Source organism: Armigeres subalbatus, chromosome 3, assembly GCF_024139115.2.
Source record: "Armigeres subalbatus isolate Guangzhou_Male chromosome 3, GZ_Asu_2, whole genome shotgun sequence".
In the NCBI taxonomy this organism is placed as follows: domain Eukaryota; kingdom Metazoa; phylum Arthropoda; class Insecta; order Diptera; family Culicidae; genus Armigeres; species Armigeres subalbatus.
The window spans coordinates 177041166-177054521 of NC_085141.1; the positions used below are offsets into that span (position 1 = coordinate 177041166).

At 36.8% G+C, this 13356-nt stretch overlaps 1 protein-coding gene across 3 annotated transcripts; it reads left to right on the forward strand.

The window, feature by feature from the left end:
- Positions 1 to 710: 710 nt before the first annotated feature.
- On the forward strand, positions 711 to 12158 carry LOC134220537 (DCN1-like protein 1). Of its 3 annotated transcripts, none has more exons than XM_062699616.1 (4): positions 711 to 858; positions 1031 to 1615; positions 1681 to 1966; positions 11545 to 12158. In XM_062699616.1, the coding sequence occupies exons 1-4, from the start codon at positions 856 to 858 to the stop codon at positions 11688 to 11690; spliced, it is 1020 nt and encodes a 339-aa protein (XP_062555600.1). In that variant the 5' UTR covers positions 711 to 855; the 3' UTR covers positions 11691 to 12158. The 3 variants fall into 3 exon arrangements, with proteins under 3 accessions (XP_062555600.1, XP_062555603.1, XP_062555602.1); XM_062699619.1 differs by having other exon boundaries at positions 11559 to 12158; XM_062699618.1 differs by lacking the exon at positions 11545 to 12158 and having other exon boundaries at positions 1681 to 2078.
- Positions 12159 to 13356: the final 1198 nt, after the last annotated feature.

Genomic DNA, 13356 nt, shown 5'->3' on the forward strand with positions numbered 1-13356 from the left:
TCGATCGGTTCAGTAGTTTCCGAGTCTATAAGGCACAGACAGACAGAAATTCATTTTTATGTATATAGATATTCAACCGCTTACAAGGTTATTCTTACTGAAAATAATTTTGTAAAATTTTGTGGTAAAATCAACTATTTTGTTTGAGTCTATGCTAAATAACAATTTTTCGTGGTAAAATTGAAAATAATATCAATCAGATTTACTACATTTATGGTAAAATTTGTCCCTTCGGTTGAAAAACGTCGGTATACTGTTCTTAATCCAGCTTTCCACGCTTTTTAATGACGGCTTGTCGGAGTGTAAAAATCAATCAGTCTCTGTACTTTTTGACACTAGCTGGAGGAAAGTTCACTGGCGTTCCTGAGTGAGGGGAAGGTAAAAAAGGCCTTTTCGTCAGTGAGTTTTCAGTGTCAAAAAGTACAGTGACCGATTATTTTTTACACACCGACAAGCCGCCATAGGCCTTTTCACGAGACGTTTAAAAACAGCTGATTTTATCGTCAATTGACAGTTCTTATATGAAGGTGACAGCTTCGGGGTTGCGGACCGGTTCAGCGGTTGTAAACAAGTGCAGTCTCGGCAGTGTCACATGAAAAGGCCTATTACCGAGCGTGGAAAGCAAGGTAGACAGCTGGATTTTAACACAAAATTGTAATTTCTACTACAAGGTTTTTTTCAGTGTAGTTTCGGTTCTCTGTGTACTCCGTTTAATTTTCAGTGGACTGTTTTGCATTTTTTGCTCCATCGTCTGTCACCAAGTTTAAAAAAATATTATGTCGATTGAGTGTTCGTGAAATTATTTTCATATTTTCATAAATATACGAGTTAAAAGAATAAATTTTCCTTGATAATATGGTAAGTTGATATATAAGAATAATAAAGGATCAAATAAAAATACTGCCTAAAATCCTGCACACAATTCATATGCTATATCCTTCAAAAAAGTGTTTTAGTGTGTTTTAGTTAATCTGCCATTAAAACTTCAGTACTAATTTTTTTTTGTGGTATTTGCATGCTCAAATTGCAGAACAGACTTAAGCTGAACCAGAAGGACAAGGTGAAGAAGTTCATATCTCTTACTCAGACAGGGGAGCAAACTGCAATCTACTGTTTGCAAAACAATGACTGGAAACTAGACTTGTCGTGCGATAACTATTTCCAGAATCCCGATGTCTACTATCGGGAGCTGGACCGAAAGAAAATTGAGCAGCTTTTCACGCGATATCGCGACCCCGCTGACCCGAACAAAATCAACTCGGACGGAGTAGTCAAGTTTCTGGATGACCTGTACCTTAGTCCGGAATCCAAACTTGTGCTCATAATCGCCTGGAGGTTCAAAGCGGAAGCGCAATGCGAGTTCAGCAAAGACGAATTTATTAACGGCTTCGGTGACTTGGGTGTAGATAGCGTAGAAAAGCTGAAAGCCAAGCTGCCTCTATTGGAGCTGGAGCTGAAGGACCCGATGAAGTTCAAAGACTTCTACCAGTTCACTTTTAACTATGCTAAGGATTCGGGCCAAAAGGGGTTGGACCTTGAGATGGCAATTGCCTACTGGAACATAGTACTTAAGGACAGGTTTAAATTTCTCGATCTCTGGTGCAAGTTTCTTGTGGTAAGTTCGGTGTCAGTCAAATCGAATCAAGGGTATCGTTTCATGATTTTTTTTTTTTCGAACAGGAAAACCACAAACGCTCGATCCCGAAAGATACGTGGAACCTACTGTTGGACTTCGCGACCTACATTGACGATAGTATGTCCAACTACGATGCGGAAGGCGCCTGGCCAGTGCTAATTGATGATTTCGTGGAATGGTGCCAGCAGCAGAACAAAGTTTGCCATCCGTCGGTAATCACTTCCACCAGCAGTGCAGTAGCCGCGGGAGTGCACTTACCGTCCACGTCTTCATCATCCGCTTCTTCGCCATCGTCTACGACGGTCACCAATCCGTACAGCGCCAGCAAAGGTAACCCTTACAGTAGCACCAGCAGCAGTACGGCGACTAACATGTACTACTAGACCGAATCGTTACCTTAGTTGCGCTGTTTGATAAAATAGCCGTTTCCTGCTATTTTTAATGGATAACTTGTTTTTACCCTATTATCACTCTCTCATGCACTGAACTTCTCAGTTTTTTTGTCGCTGCAATTGCTAAAACAAAATTTATTATTGGAAATTTAAAATAGGAAAGGTTTGTGGGAATTAGTCTGAATACAGTTACAGTTGTGGGAATTTTTAACGTGATTGTGCTATACTACTACTGCCGTGTCAAGCATATCTGTCCCATGTCAAAAAATATGCAACTGAGAAAAATGCGATTGAAGTTGGAAAGATATTTTTTAGTTTGTAGCTAAATTGCCCCATGAAATTTTGATTAATAAACGTATATCGATGAAAATAGTGTATTTCTAATGACTTAGTATGTTTCAAAAGATAAACACTGTTTTTTAGTGGAATTTATTCAGTGGGACATTTATGCTGCGAAATTGAAGACAAAATTGATAATTCCAAGCATATTTGTCCCAGTGCTAAAGTATCATCAGATTACTTTGCGCTTAGCAAAAGTTTAGTTGGGTCTGGATAACAACCTGTTTCAAATTAAATGCATTAAATCTTTTCAAAGCGTATTGTAGTAAAGGGCCGTACACTAATAACGTAAGCTTTTGGGGGAGGGGACTCTTACGCTCCATAGAAAAAATGTGTATAAAAAAGCTGACATGGGGACGAGTGTGTCTGAAAACCCCAGAGATATTATACCTTACATAAATATAAGGACAGTGAGAATTGGTTCCTATACATAATTTAATCCTGAAATAAATTCTGGTCAGTGGCGTAGCCATGGGGTGGTTTTGGACATGAACCCCCCTCAGAGACAAAATTTTTAGAAGATTTTTTTCGTAAAAAAAGTTCGGAAAACTCCCCCCCCCCCCCATTTTCTGGCAACGCCACTGGTTCAGGTGAATTATGTTTCAGCGCAGATGGATTTTTGGAAGAAGCATCAAAATCAGATTACGTGGTAACTCAATACCGCAATACTGCGAAGGTGTTTGATGATTCCTATAAAATTTATTTCAGATTAGCATCTGATGTGTCGAGTGGAAACTTCCACCTGTGTGTGGTGCGTGTGTGAACATTTGTAAACACATGTTAAGGACCATTTATTCGTAATAAGTTGTACTCGACGGGAAATTCGGCCCCATTGTTTGCTATTGAAAATCGATTAGTCACTTTCGAAGCTATTGGAAAATTTTGTATATATGTAAATTAATTGGGCCTACCTTATAGCCATGCGATTAGAAGCACGACTACAAAGCGATGATGCTTAGGTGGCTTGGTTGGACTCACGGTCAAAGGAATTTTCGGGTGCAATTAGGCATAAAAGTATTATCGTGTTAGCCTCATCATATACGAATGCAAAATGGTAATGCCAACAAGAAAAGAAGAAAAGTCTAAATGAATACAAAGAATGCGAATAAAAATGAGAGACTATTCTCACTCAAATTTTAATATAAATCATCTTAATATGCTTCAATTATTACTTTTCAATTTTCATAATGCACAAGAAAGGCATCAACGATGTTAGGTGGATTAACCTTTTTCCCATTGAAACTATACCACAACCCATATTCTTTCTCTGAATGATTTGATAATGAAAATGGGCCTCTTCGAAGTAATTTAATACATGTTATATGAAATTTTTTTCAATGGGACAGTTATGCTTGGAAATTCTACAATGGGACAAAATAACCTGATATTTTTTCGCCAAGTTTTCTAACAAACTATACCTATTTATTTGTTCACAATAAAATATACATTAATTTAGAACGTTTGGTGCATAAAACTCAAAAATGATAAAAATCGACATGGGACAGATATGCTTGGGACGGCAACAGTAACAACTGAAAAATTGGGCGTTCTTTAATTGGGCTGCTTTTTAAAAAGATGTTTGTTAACTGAGTTGTTGAGATTATTCAGCTCTCACTGTATAACAATTGTAAAATAAGTATAATTTGTAAAGATGTTAATATTTTGATTTATTTTGAATTTCAGTTGGACAATATGAACCTTGAATTTATTCGATTGTTGTATATTATGAATTATGAAAAAACATACAGGTGCTTGTCACCGTTGTTGAATGTTAATACATTTTTGATTATTTTTACATGTTGAATAGAAAATTATTTAGAGCTTGTTGTGAAATATCTTCACTTGTAATTAGAAGAGTGAGTACTATCCAATTTGATTCCACCATTTGATTGTATCTTTATAGATACGTATCTCGAAGTCAACAGTAATGCAGTCTTCAGTTTTATACTTGACTCGAGTTGAATAAATTTTTTGAATAATTTTCTAATATTTTTTTATGTTGTTAGAACTCGTTAGTTTCGACATTTTTAAACAGAGACTCGACTTATGCTACTTTGCTACGTAAATTGATAAAATATTTTTCTAACCATGTTTGCGAGTTTGAGCACAGTTTACGTTTTTATCAAAACACTTTGTTTCTGTGATGCTTTGTTTTTCAGTTATAATTTTTCAAAAGTTTGTGTTGTCGGGAAAAACTAAAAATGTTCACCAGAACAAGACCAAGAATTTAGAAAAAAAAAAATTGTGTGAACCTTGAAAATCGAAGACCCTTCGACAATAAAATAAATCCTCGTGCTTTATACTACTCTGATTCTTCCGGTAGCTTCATACGGCCATGAAACATGGACGTTCAAGAAGGCTGATCGGAAAGCTATCGGAGTATTTGAGCGTAAGGTGCTACGGACAATTTTCGGCGGTAAATAGGAGAACGGCATATGGCGTCGTTGCATGAATTACGAATTATCCCAGATGTATTGGCAGTCTAATGTTGCACGAAGAAGAAGAAACAGAAAAGATGATATTCGAAACAAAATGCACGATGAAGTATACGTAGAAACTCTTTTTAAAAATTCTAGGAGCAATTTAAATAAAAACGTTTAGCAGTACCGGGTCGGAAATTTCTTATATTGTATAATAACCACATCATTTTAATTTAAAATTTTATTTAGTGATATTGCACTTTCTACACAGTATAAGAAATTTCCGACCCCGTACTGCTAACCGTTTTTAGTTGAATTGCTTCTAGAATTTTTAAAGAGAGTTTCAAACAACAGCTTTCCTTGAGCGAAGTAGCTCCAGATTGATCAGCTGGCAGCGGCTTTCGTAGCTATGTAGACGAAACAGATCCTGCCAAGGTAGCCTACGAAGAGCGAATCGACCAGATCGCACCAGAGAGCAATAGATAGCTGTTAAACAGTATTATGTCGATGATATTCTTGCCATCCTGAAGATTAATGCCAGTCTAGTTTACAGATTTTATTTTCGCCTCTACGTGAGGTGTGGCCTATCCAGACCCACTTCCGTCCCCGAATTTCAGTTGCTATCGGCCTCTGATGACAACGACGATAGACCCCGTTGTAAGGCCACCAGGAACGAATTATGTACCGCAGGCGTCTGTGGAGCCTTTGAGTGTTCTCCACTGATACATACCATCATTTTGATAGGTAATGGCAATGTATAATATTTTTCAGCTATGTTTCTAATGCGAAACACACTTTTTTATAAAACGTGTAATCTCGTCGAAAAATGTGGAATTTAAGCATTTTTGGTAATATGGAAAGTATCATATGTAATGAAGACAGTGGCATAGCCACGGTTATGAACTAACCCCCCACCAGCCCACTGAAGTCTGCCGTATTTTATACGATTCACAATATTTTCTTCTTTGTATACTTGATACAGCTCATGATACATGCGTCTGCGCCACACACCATTTTCTAGTTTCCCTCCGAGTATTGTACGCAGCACTTTTCGCTCGAAAACCCTGAAAGCTTTCCGGTCCGCCTCTTTCAATGTCCATAAAGGGCCACTGGTAAAATCAGAGTTTTGTATAGAGCAAATTTCGTTTCCGTCTGCATGTTGCAGGACCTGGTTACGTAATCCGTAAAAAGCCCTATTCGCAGCAGCAATACGTTTTTTAACTTCACGGGAAACATCATTGTCACATGTCACAAGCGTTCCAAGATAAACAAATTCTTCAACAACTTCAAACACATCCCCATCAAGCACTAACACCAGTAGGTCTTCCCCTTATCTCTACCTGCCACCATGTACTTTGTCTTGGTAGAGTTAATGGTTAAAAGCCCATCCTCGCCGTCTCCCTCTTCAGTGGGATAAAAGCCTCTACTACTGCTCTGCGATCGATTCCAATAAGGTCGATATTGCCCGCAAAACTCAGGAGCATATGCGACCGTGTGATGATAGTGCCGTTCCTCTGCACACCAGATCTCCTAATAGCGCCTTCGAGTGCAATGTTGAACAATAAATTCGAAAGTGCATCATCCTTCAATCCGTCTAAGGTCACAAACGATCAGTCTAATCAGTTTCGCCGGAAAACCATGTTCGGACATTATCTGCCACAGCTCATTTCTCTTCACTGAATCGTATGCTGCTTTGAAATCAATGAACAGATGGTGAGTCTGCAAGTTGTACTCCCGGAATTTATCAAGGATCATCCGCAGGCTAAACATCTGATCCGGCCCTCATGAAAGCCTGTCTGGTATTCGCCGACGAAGGACTCCTCAAGCGGTCTCAGTCTGTTAAACAGGATACGCGACAGGATTTTGTACGCCGAGTTCAAAAGGGTGATTCCTCTGTAATTGGCGCACTCTAGGCTGTGCCCTTTTTTATAGATTGGGCATATGAGGTCATCCAACCAACCGGCAGGCAGTTCTTCATCCTCCCATATTTTTTGGATAATGTGGTGGATTGATTGATACAGCTGCTCACTTCCGTGTTTGAGAAGCTCGACCGGGATCTCGTCCTTCCCAGCAGCTTTACTGTTTTTCGGCTCGTTTAGAGCCTTCTTAACGTCGTCCAGCGTTGGTTGTTCCACAGCTTGACCGTCGCCGACTATGTCCATCCTGCTTCTTAGTATACCTTCATTTTCACCGTTCAACAAATCTTCGAAGTGCTCCTTCCACCTGGCTGCCACCATAGTCTTGTCTGTCAGTAAATTCCCCTCTCGGTCATTGCACATGGCGGGCACTGGCGCAGTCTTATGCCGCGCGCCACTGACAGTTGCGTAAAGCCTCCGCATATCATTTCTATTCATGTTCTCCTGCGCTTCAGCTATCACACTCTCTCAGTGTTGCCATTCACACATGAACCTGCAAATGTGGCAAGACGGGTCAGACATGCTGAACGGCATAGTTCGCATTTGAAAAAAAAAATCCAAAGCTTATTCAATCATTTTAAGGTTATCCTACCTTATCCTAAAACAAAATCCTATCCGTTATAATACATTACTCATAAAGTTTTTTTTACGAGGAAATTTTTTGGGGAAAAGGATAAAAAAATAGAACAAGACGCAAGTATTAAGGTATATATACACTGCTGGACAATATAATAGGTTCATTAGTTATTTTTCATACAAAAAAGCCATGATTGACGGCCTGGTTCTCAGTAGTGGATCAACCGATTCCGCTGTAATTTTCACATAAGTTTGGATAAATAGTCTACACTCAGTTTTTACTTCTGCAGCTCGCCAAAAATTCGTACAGTCATGCGCCAGCAAAGTAAAAAAATGCATCCCCGGAAAAAATGACGTTTGGTAGCTGATTTTCGGCATTTTTTTTTGCTAATTTACAGCAACTTTTATAGTAATAAGGGCATCTTCAGTAGAGTTATAAGTTGTATGGGAGTTAAAAAATGAAATTGAAACTGTAAAAATGCCATCTTCAACAGACGTTATAGTTTCAAAAAATTCGAACAGTTTCGTTGAAATATTTATAACTGGAATACTGCTCAGTTGTATTTACGAATTTGCAACAGAACTTACTCGAGTTTTATTTCGTTCAAAGCAATAGAAAATGACGCCATCAGCTACAAAAAATACTCATCGACATCATAACAGTTTGACATTTGAATTGGCCTCGCCCATTTTTTCGTTTTCCAGTTTAAAACATGTGCAGCTTATTGGCAGATAAAAGTGAGGTTAAAAACGAAGGATCATCATTCGATAAATTGATGATTGACGCGTTCTATGCACTGTTTCTTGTGTTTAAAATGGAAGAAAATGTTTTATAATGAAAACCCTGCTTTGATTCTCACAATTGAAGTGATAACCAGAATAGAAAATACAATAGAATTACATTAAAATATCATTAAATTACAATACATTTTGTTGAGGAACAATCAATTCTATTGTTCTTCTATTGTACCAATTAAATTGCCTTATTGTTGTTCCAATAAACGTACAATAAAATCTATTGACAGAAAAATGTTGACAATAGAATAACAATAAATTGTATTGTAATTGCAATAAAATATTCGAGAAATTTGCGATTTTTTTATTGTTACGGTAACTAACAACCCCTAATTTCTATTGTAAAACTGCCATTTACAATAGGATTTATGGGGGCAAACAATATTTTTAATTTTTATTCTATTGTGAGCAACAATAGAGTTTATTGTAATTACAATTAAAGTTATCGTATTGTTACAATAATTTCTATTGTAATTCTATTGGACTTTTTTATTCGGGAAGAGAGCGTAAATTTTGATTCCAGTTTTGAAATTTTTCGTAACCTAACCTCACTTTTAATTGCCAATAACTGCTACTAAAGATGCATTTCTTGTTTTATATCTTTAAGGGCATCTTTAGTAATGTTACAGTTATAGTTGTATTTATTTCCCGAGTTTTACATTTTATAACTGTCAAAGATATAGAACAAGAAATGCATCTTCAGTAGCAGTTATAAGCTGCACATCTTTTATACTGGAAAACGAAAAAATAATCTTCGGAGGCCAATTAAAATGTCAAACTGTTATGATATCGATGAAATAGTATTTTTTGTAGCTGATGACGTCATTTTCTATTGTTTTGAATGAAATAAAACTCGAGTAAATCCTGTTACAAATTCGTGCAAAAATACAACTGAGCAGTATTCCAGTTATAAATTTCCCGACGAAACTGTTCGAATTTTTAAAACTATAACGTCTGTTGAAGATAGCATTTTTAGAGTGAAATCAGTAGTGATTCAGTTTGGTTGCAAATTTTCGAATACTATTTGAATATGAGCCAAAATAGAACAAACTCACAGGCTTCCACAGCAGTGTTCTGCAGTGTTTGATTTTTTTTCCATTAAATGAAATGATTATGTTGCTGCTGAGCAAGGTGCGGTAAATGCAAAGTGGATTGATCCGTACATAAAATGACGCATTCATACACCAAAACAATTGAAAAAAATTTGAATCTCGTGATTCATTCGTGGTTCAAATCTGCAGAAAATAGAACTGAGCGGTATAACAGTTTTAAGCTTTTGAATCTCGACTGTTATAAAAAATGAATCTTGAGCCACTGCTGGGAAAGTGCATGATTCAGATTCATATTAAAACTGACAGCCCCGAACGATTTGAATCACTGCTGATTTCACTCTTACAGTTTCAATTTCATTTCATAACTCCTATACGATTTATAACTCTACTAAAGATGCCCTAACAGTTATAAAATGTAAAACTCATGAAATAAATATAACTATAACTGTAACATTACTAAAGATGCCCTTAGGGCTAGGGTGCTGGGGCACTGCTGTGCTAATCTCGGCAAAAGTTTAACAAATTGCTGAGATCCCGGTAAAAAAGTGTGTAGAGTCCTATAAGAATGTTAGTCAACTTTTATTATATCTGTAAATAAGCCTTCTTCATTCACGCATTCAACAGTTACAGGAATTTTGCGAAAACAGATTTTTAGTACAAAAATTGTTTTTCAAATATGTATCGACTATCGTGGAAACTATAAGGTATATAGGGGAACGGTTCGGCACTTCATCCCATAGCTCCTGAAAAGGAATTTGGTTGGTTTCTTATTTTTGTGATTTTTTTCACCAGTGAGCACGCGTGTTAGCAAAAAGAAGCGACGAGATTGGTGCTGTATTTCTTTGTTTTGCGATGAGATGAATATATATTCAGTGGGATGGAAAACGGAACAGTTTCCCTACAACAAAAAATATGAAACAAGAAAAATTTTTTTTTTCTTAAAATCTAATTTACTCCACCTTTGTTTTATATCTCACAGTATTCACGATGTTTATATGTCTACACAAATTTTGGATAGACTTTTCGAAAAACGGTTTTCTCTGTCATAAAAATGTAAGTCATTTGTGACATATTTTCAACGATAAAAACAATGATAGGGGAACTGTACCGGTTTTGGCCATGTTCCTAATTTGGCCAATTTGGCGAATATCTCTAAAAATAAACCAATTCGCAAGGGTTTTATTAGTTCCAGCAAGAGATATATTCCTCACCCTTCAACGCTGCTTTCAACTGATCGATTATTTTGGACAAATATGTATTTTTCAGGGTTGGCCAAAACCGGTGCACTTCCCCTATGGAAATGCTAATACCATCTTCCAAACTTAGACGTACATGATCATGATAGAATTAGAGGCGAAATTATAGAATTGATAGTTCCGTTAGCATACGGCAGGCATGAAGAATGTTTTTTATAGAAGTAGATATGAAAGCGAGCGGAGGCCAATATTTGTGATTTCACATATCGTATGACGTTCCTTCTGCCAAGCTCCCGTATGAAGGGGGAGGGAAGAATATCAGTGTGGAAGCTGATATATCTCCACTGTCTTTTCCAGCGTATCACATTTTTGGAAATCGGATGATTATTGATTAGTATTACAAATATTACGACTTAACCATAACATAGCACCAAAATAGCAACAAACGTGGTCCTACGCAAACGGAAATTTAAAAATACCTTAAATTACATCCGTACGACCTAATACCCCATCAAAATCACTGTAATGCGCCTTAAATACGCCTTAAAGCATTTTCACGAAAGCCACTCGGCCAACCAGCCCTTTCAGCCAACCAGCTCCGGTTTCCCCTAAATGAAAAAGACTGATTTACAAAAATTGACTATACAAGACAAAAATTGACACTCATGTGAAACATACAACGAAATGGTTTGATTTTCTACTGAAAATCAGGCCGTCAAACATGACTATTTTGTATGATAAATGACCAATGCACCTATTATTTTATCCAGCAGTGTAAATTGCATAACCTTAACCTTCCGGGACTCGCATGGTCCTGGACTGCTCATGCTCGAAGGTATTGTACTTTTTACAACAGTGCGAGTTCCGGAAGGTTAAATACAAAACTACAGATCTTCAATTTCACAGTTCAGATAGATTCACCATCAAACCTAGGCAAAACCGATCCATTCAATTTCGGGGTGGTGACATTTCTCTAATGTACGAGGACATTCACCCATTAAGACTGATTATCGCGATCAATCTGCACGAGTCGTATTCCGTATTCTGACGTTCAATATTCAAATTATTTCGAACACGAAAAACATTTAAAAATATCTTATCTATTGGGTTTTTATGTTTAGCGCCATACAATCATATTTTTGTGCGGAATTTAGTGCTCCGCACTGCCCCTTAGTAGATATGTAGTGTAGCACAATCATTGTTAAAAATTTTAATTCTCAAGCATGTGTATTTCAGGTAACGGCAGGTTTTAGCATGAAGTTGCAGTGCGCTTTAACGACACGATTAAGCCGGAATTGCTACCAGAGATGTTTGACACAGGCTTCCAATTTCCTTCAACTCGAAAATCGCAGTGTGAGATTAAAATAGAGTTATTCATTATTTTTCTTTGAAACCCAATATTCAATCTCGTCATGAATGAAATCGAAAGCCCATTCATCATTTAGACGCCCGTTGTTCACAATAAAGCGTTCTACGTCAATTGTCCATTTCCGTTTCTGGCACTTAAATTTGTGACCGAAAACTCATGTGTTGCAAGTTAAACTGGGATAAAACAAAAGTCAAGCCATAGACATTGGAATGTTTAAGTGGATGTATAGAGACAGAAAGTCACGTGAAATTTTATCTTAATTTACACAGTAGATTTAACACAGCAGCAAACTAAGTTTGAGCATTATAGACTAGTGTAATATACATTTCGTTTATGAACACAAAAAAAACTTTTGGTAGTGATGCAACTAACGAAAACTATTTGAATTCATTGAATGTTGGAAACTTATATATATCATGCTATTACTACTATTAGTACCATTAAATAATGATGTAATAAAAATAAAACCCTGGGGGTGCCTTCGGATATTAGAACAAAAAGAAAATCATTTGCACTAACGAGTTTATTACCAATTGGATAACAAAAATATTTACTAACTTAGATAAAAATGCTGCTTCGCACACACACACATGAGGGTTGGACCAAAATTATGATGGTGCACAATAATTGTCTTCTTTGGTTTATCACACAAATGCTTATGCAAATTAAGTTGTCTATTTTCAATCTAGGAAATTAGGAAGCCCTCGCAACAGTGTTTCTCAATGTACTCTTGAACGCGCCGATAGTTTACCTCAAATAGATGCATCTTGAGATATTCAAAGAAATCCGTAAATTAGTTGACATAGCGTATGTTTCTTTTACCCGTTTCGGCCTGATTATAGAAAAAAAAACCAAAATGCTGCCATTTCGTATTTTTTGTCATATCGTGTCATATCTAGTTTCATCACCATTCTGTTCATACGGATCCCAGAACTCAGAATACATACTGGGACCTGCGATGTGGTTCTCTTATCCGGAGTTATTCCTCTCTATTCATACCATTTTGATAGATTTGTATCTATCGATTATATCTGAACCAAAAACCATTATGGCACATGTTGCATAGTTTTTTCAAAGTGACCCTTTGGGAACCGGCCCAAAAAGGCCAGTTTGAATATTAGTAATATGGGTATCAAACAGCAAATCTTGACTTTAATTCATGATTACCAAGACAGGTCTGTCTTGGTACAGTGATCACTATCATCATCAATCTTCAGTTTCTATTCATTTAACACTTGCCGCTTGCTTGCGGAGTCAATCGAATCTTTACCACCTTCTACTCCCTTTTGTTTTGAGTAGTTTAATTATTACCGAAAAAAGCCAAAAAATTAATTTCAATAATGTCGCGCGGTGATCAAAACGATCCTAACTACATTTTTTTTATCATGGTTTGTGATAGGGGCAGTAGGGGCAATATGAGCCACCCTGAATTTGAGCTTATTGACAAGTTTTATCATGTAAAAGTTATATGATCTTTAAAAGAAAACTCCACATATGCCTCAACGTGAAAACCGCATTTAAATTCAATTCGAAAATGTAAATTTTTACTGCATAGCCAGAATTATTATAAGATTTTAAAGTTCATAAATAAGGTTTTCACAAAAAAAAACTGACTAAAATATAGGTCATAAATGCATCTCAATCAAAAGATTGTGCCCACATGTT

Bases quoted from the DNA above. Each gene is read 5' to 3' on its own strand.
- LOC134220537 (XM_062699616.1), top strand. The intron at 1,616-1,680 runs GTAAGTTCGGTG...TTTTTCGAACAG, and splicing joins TCTGGTGCAAGTTTCTTGTG to GAAAACCACAAACGCTCGAT. The intron at 1,967-11,544 runs GTAACCCTTACA...TTAATTCTCAAG, and splicing joins TCCGTACAGCGCCAGCAAAG to CATGTGTATTTCAGGTAACG.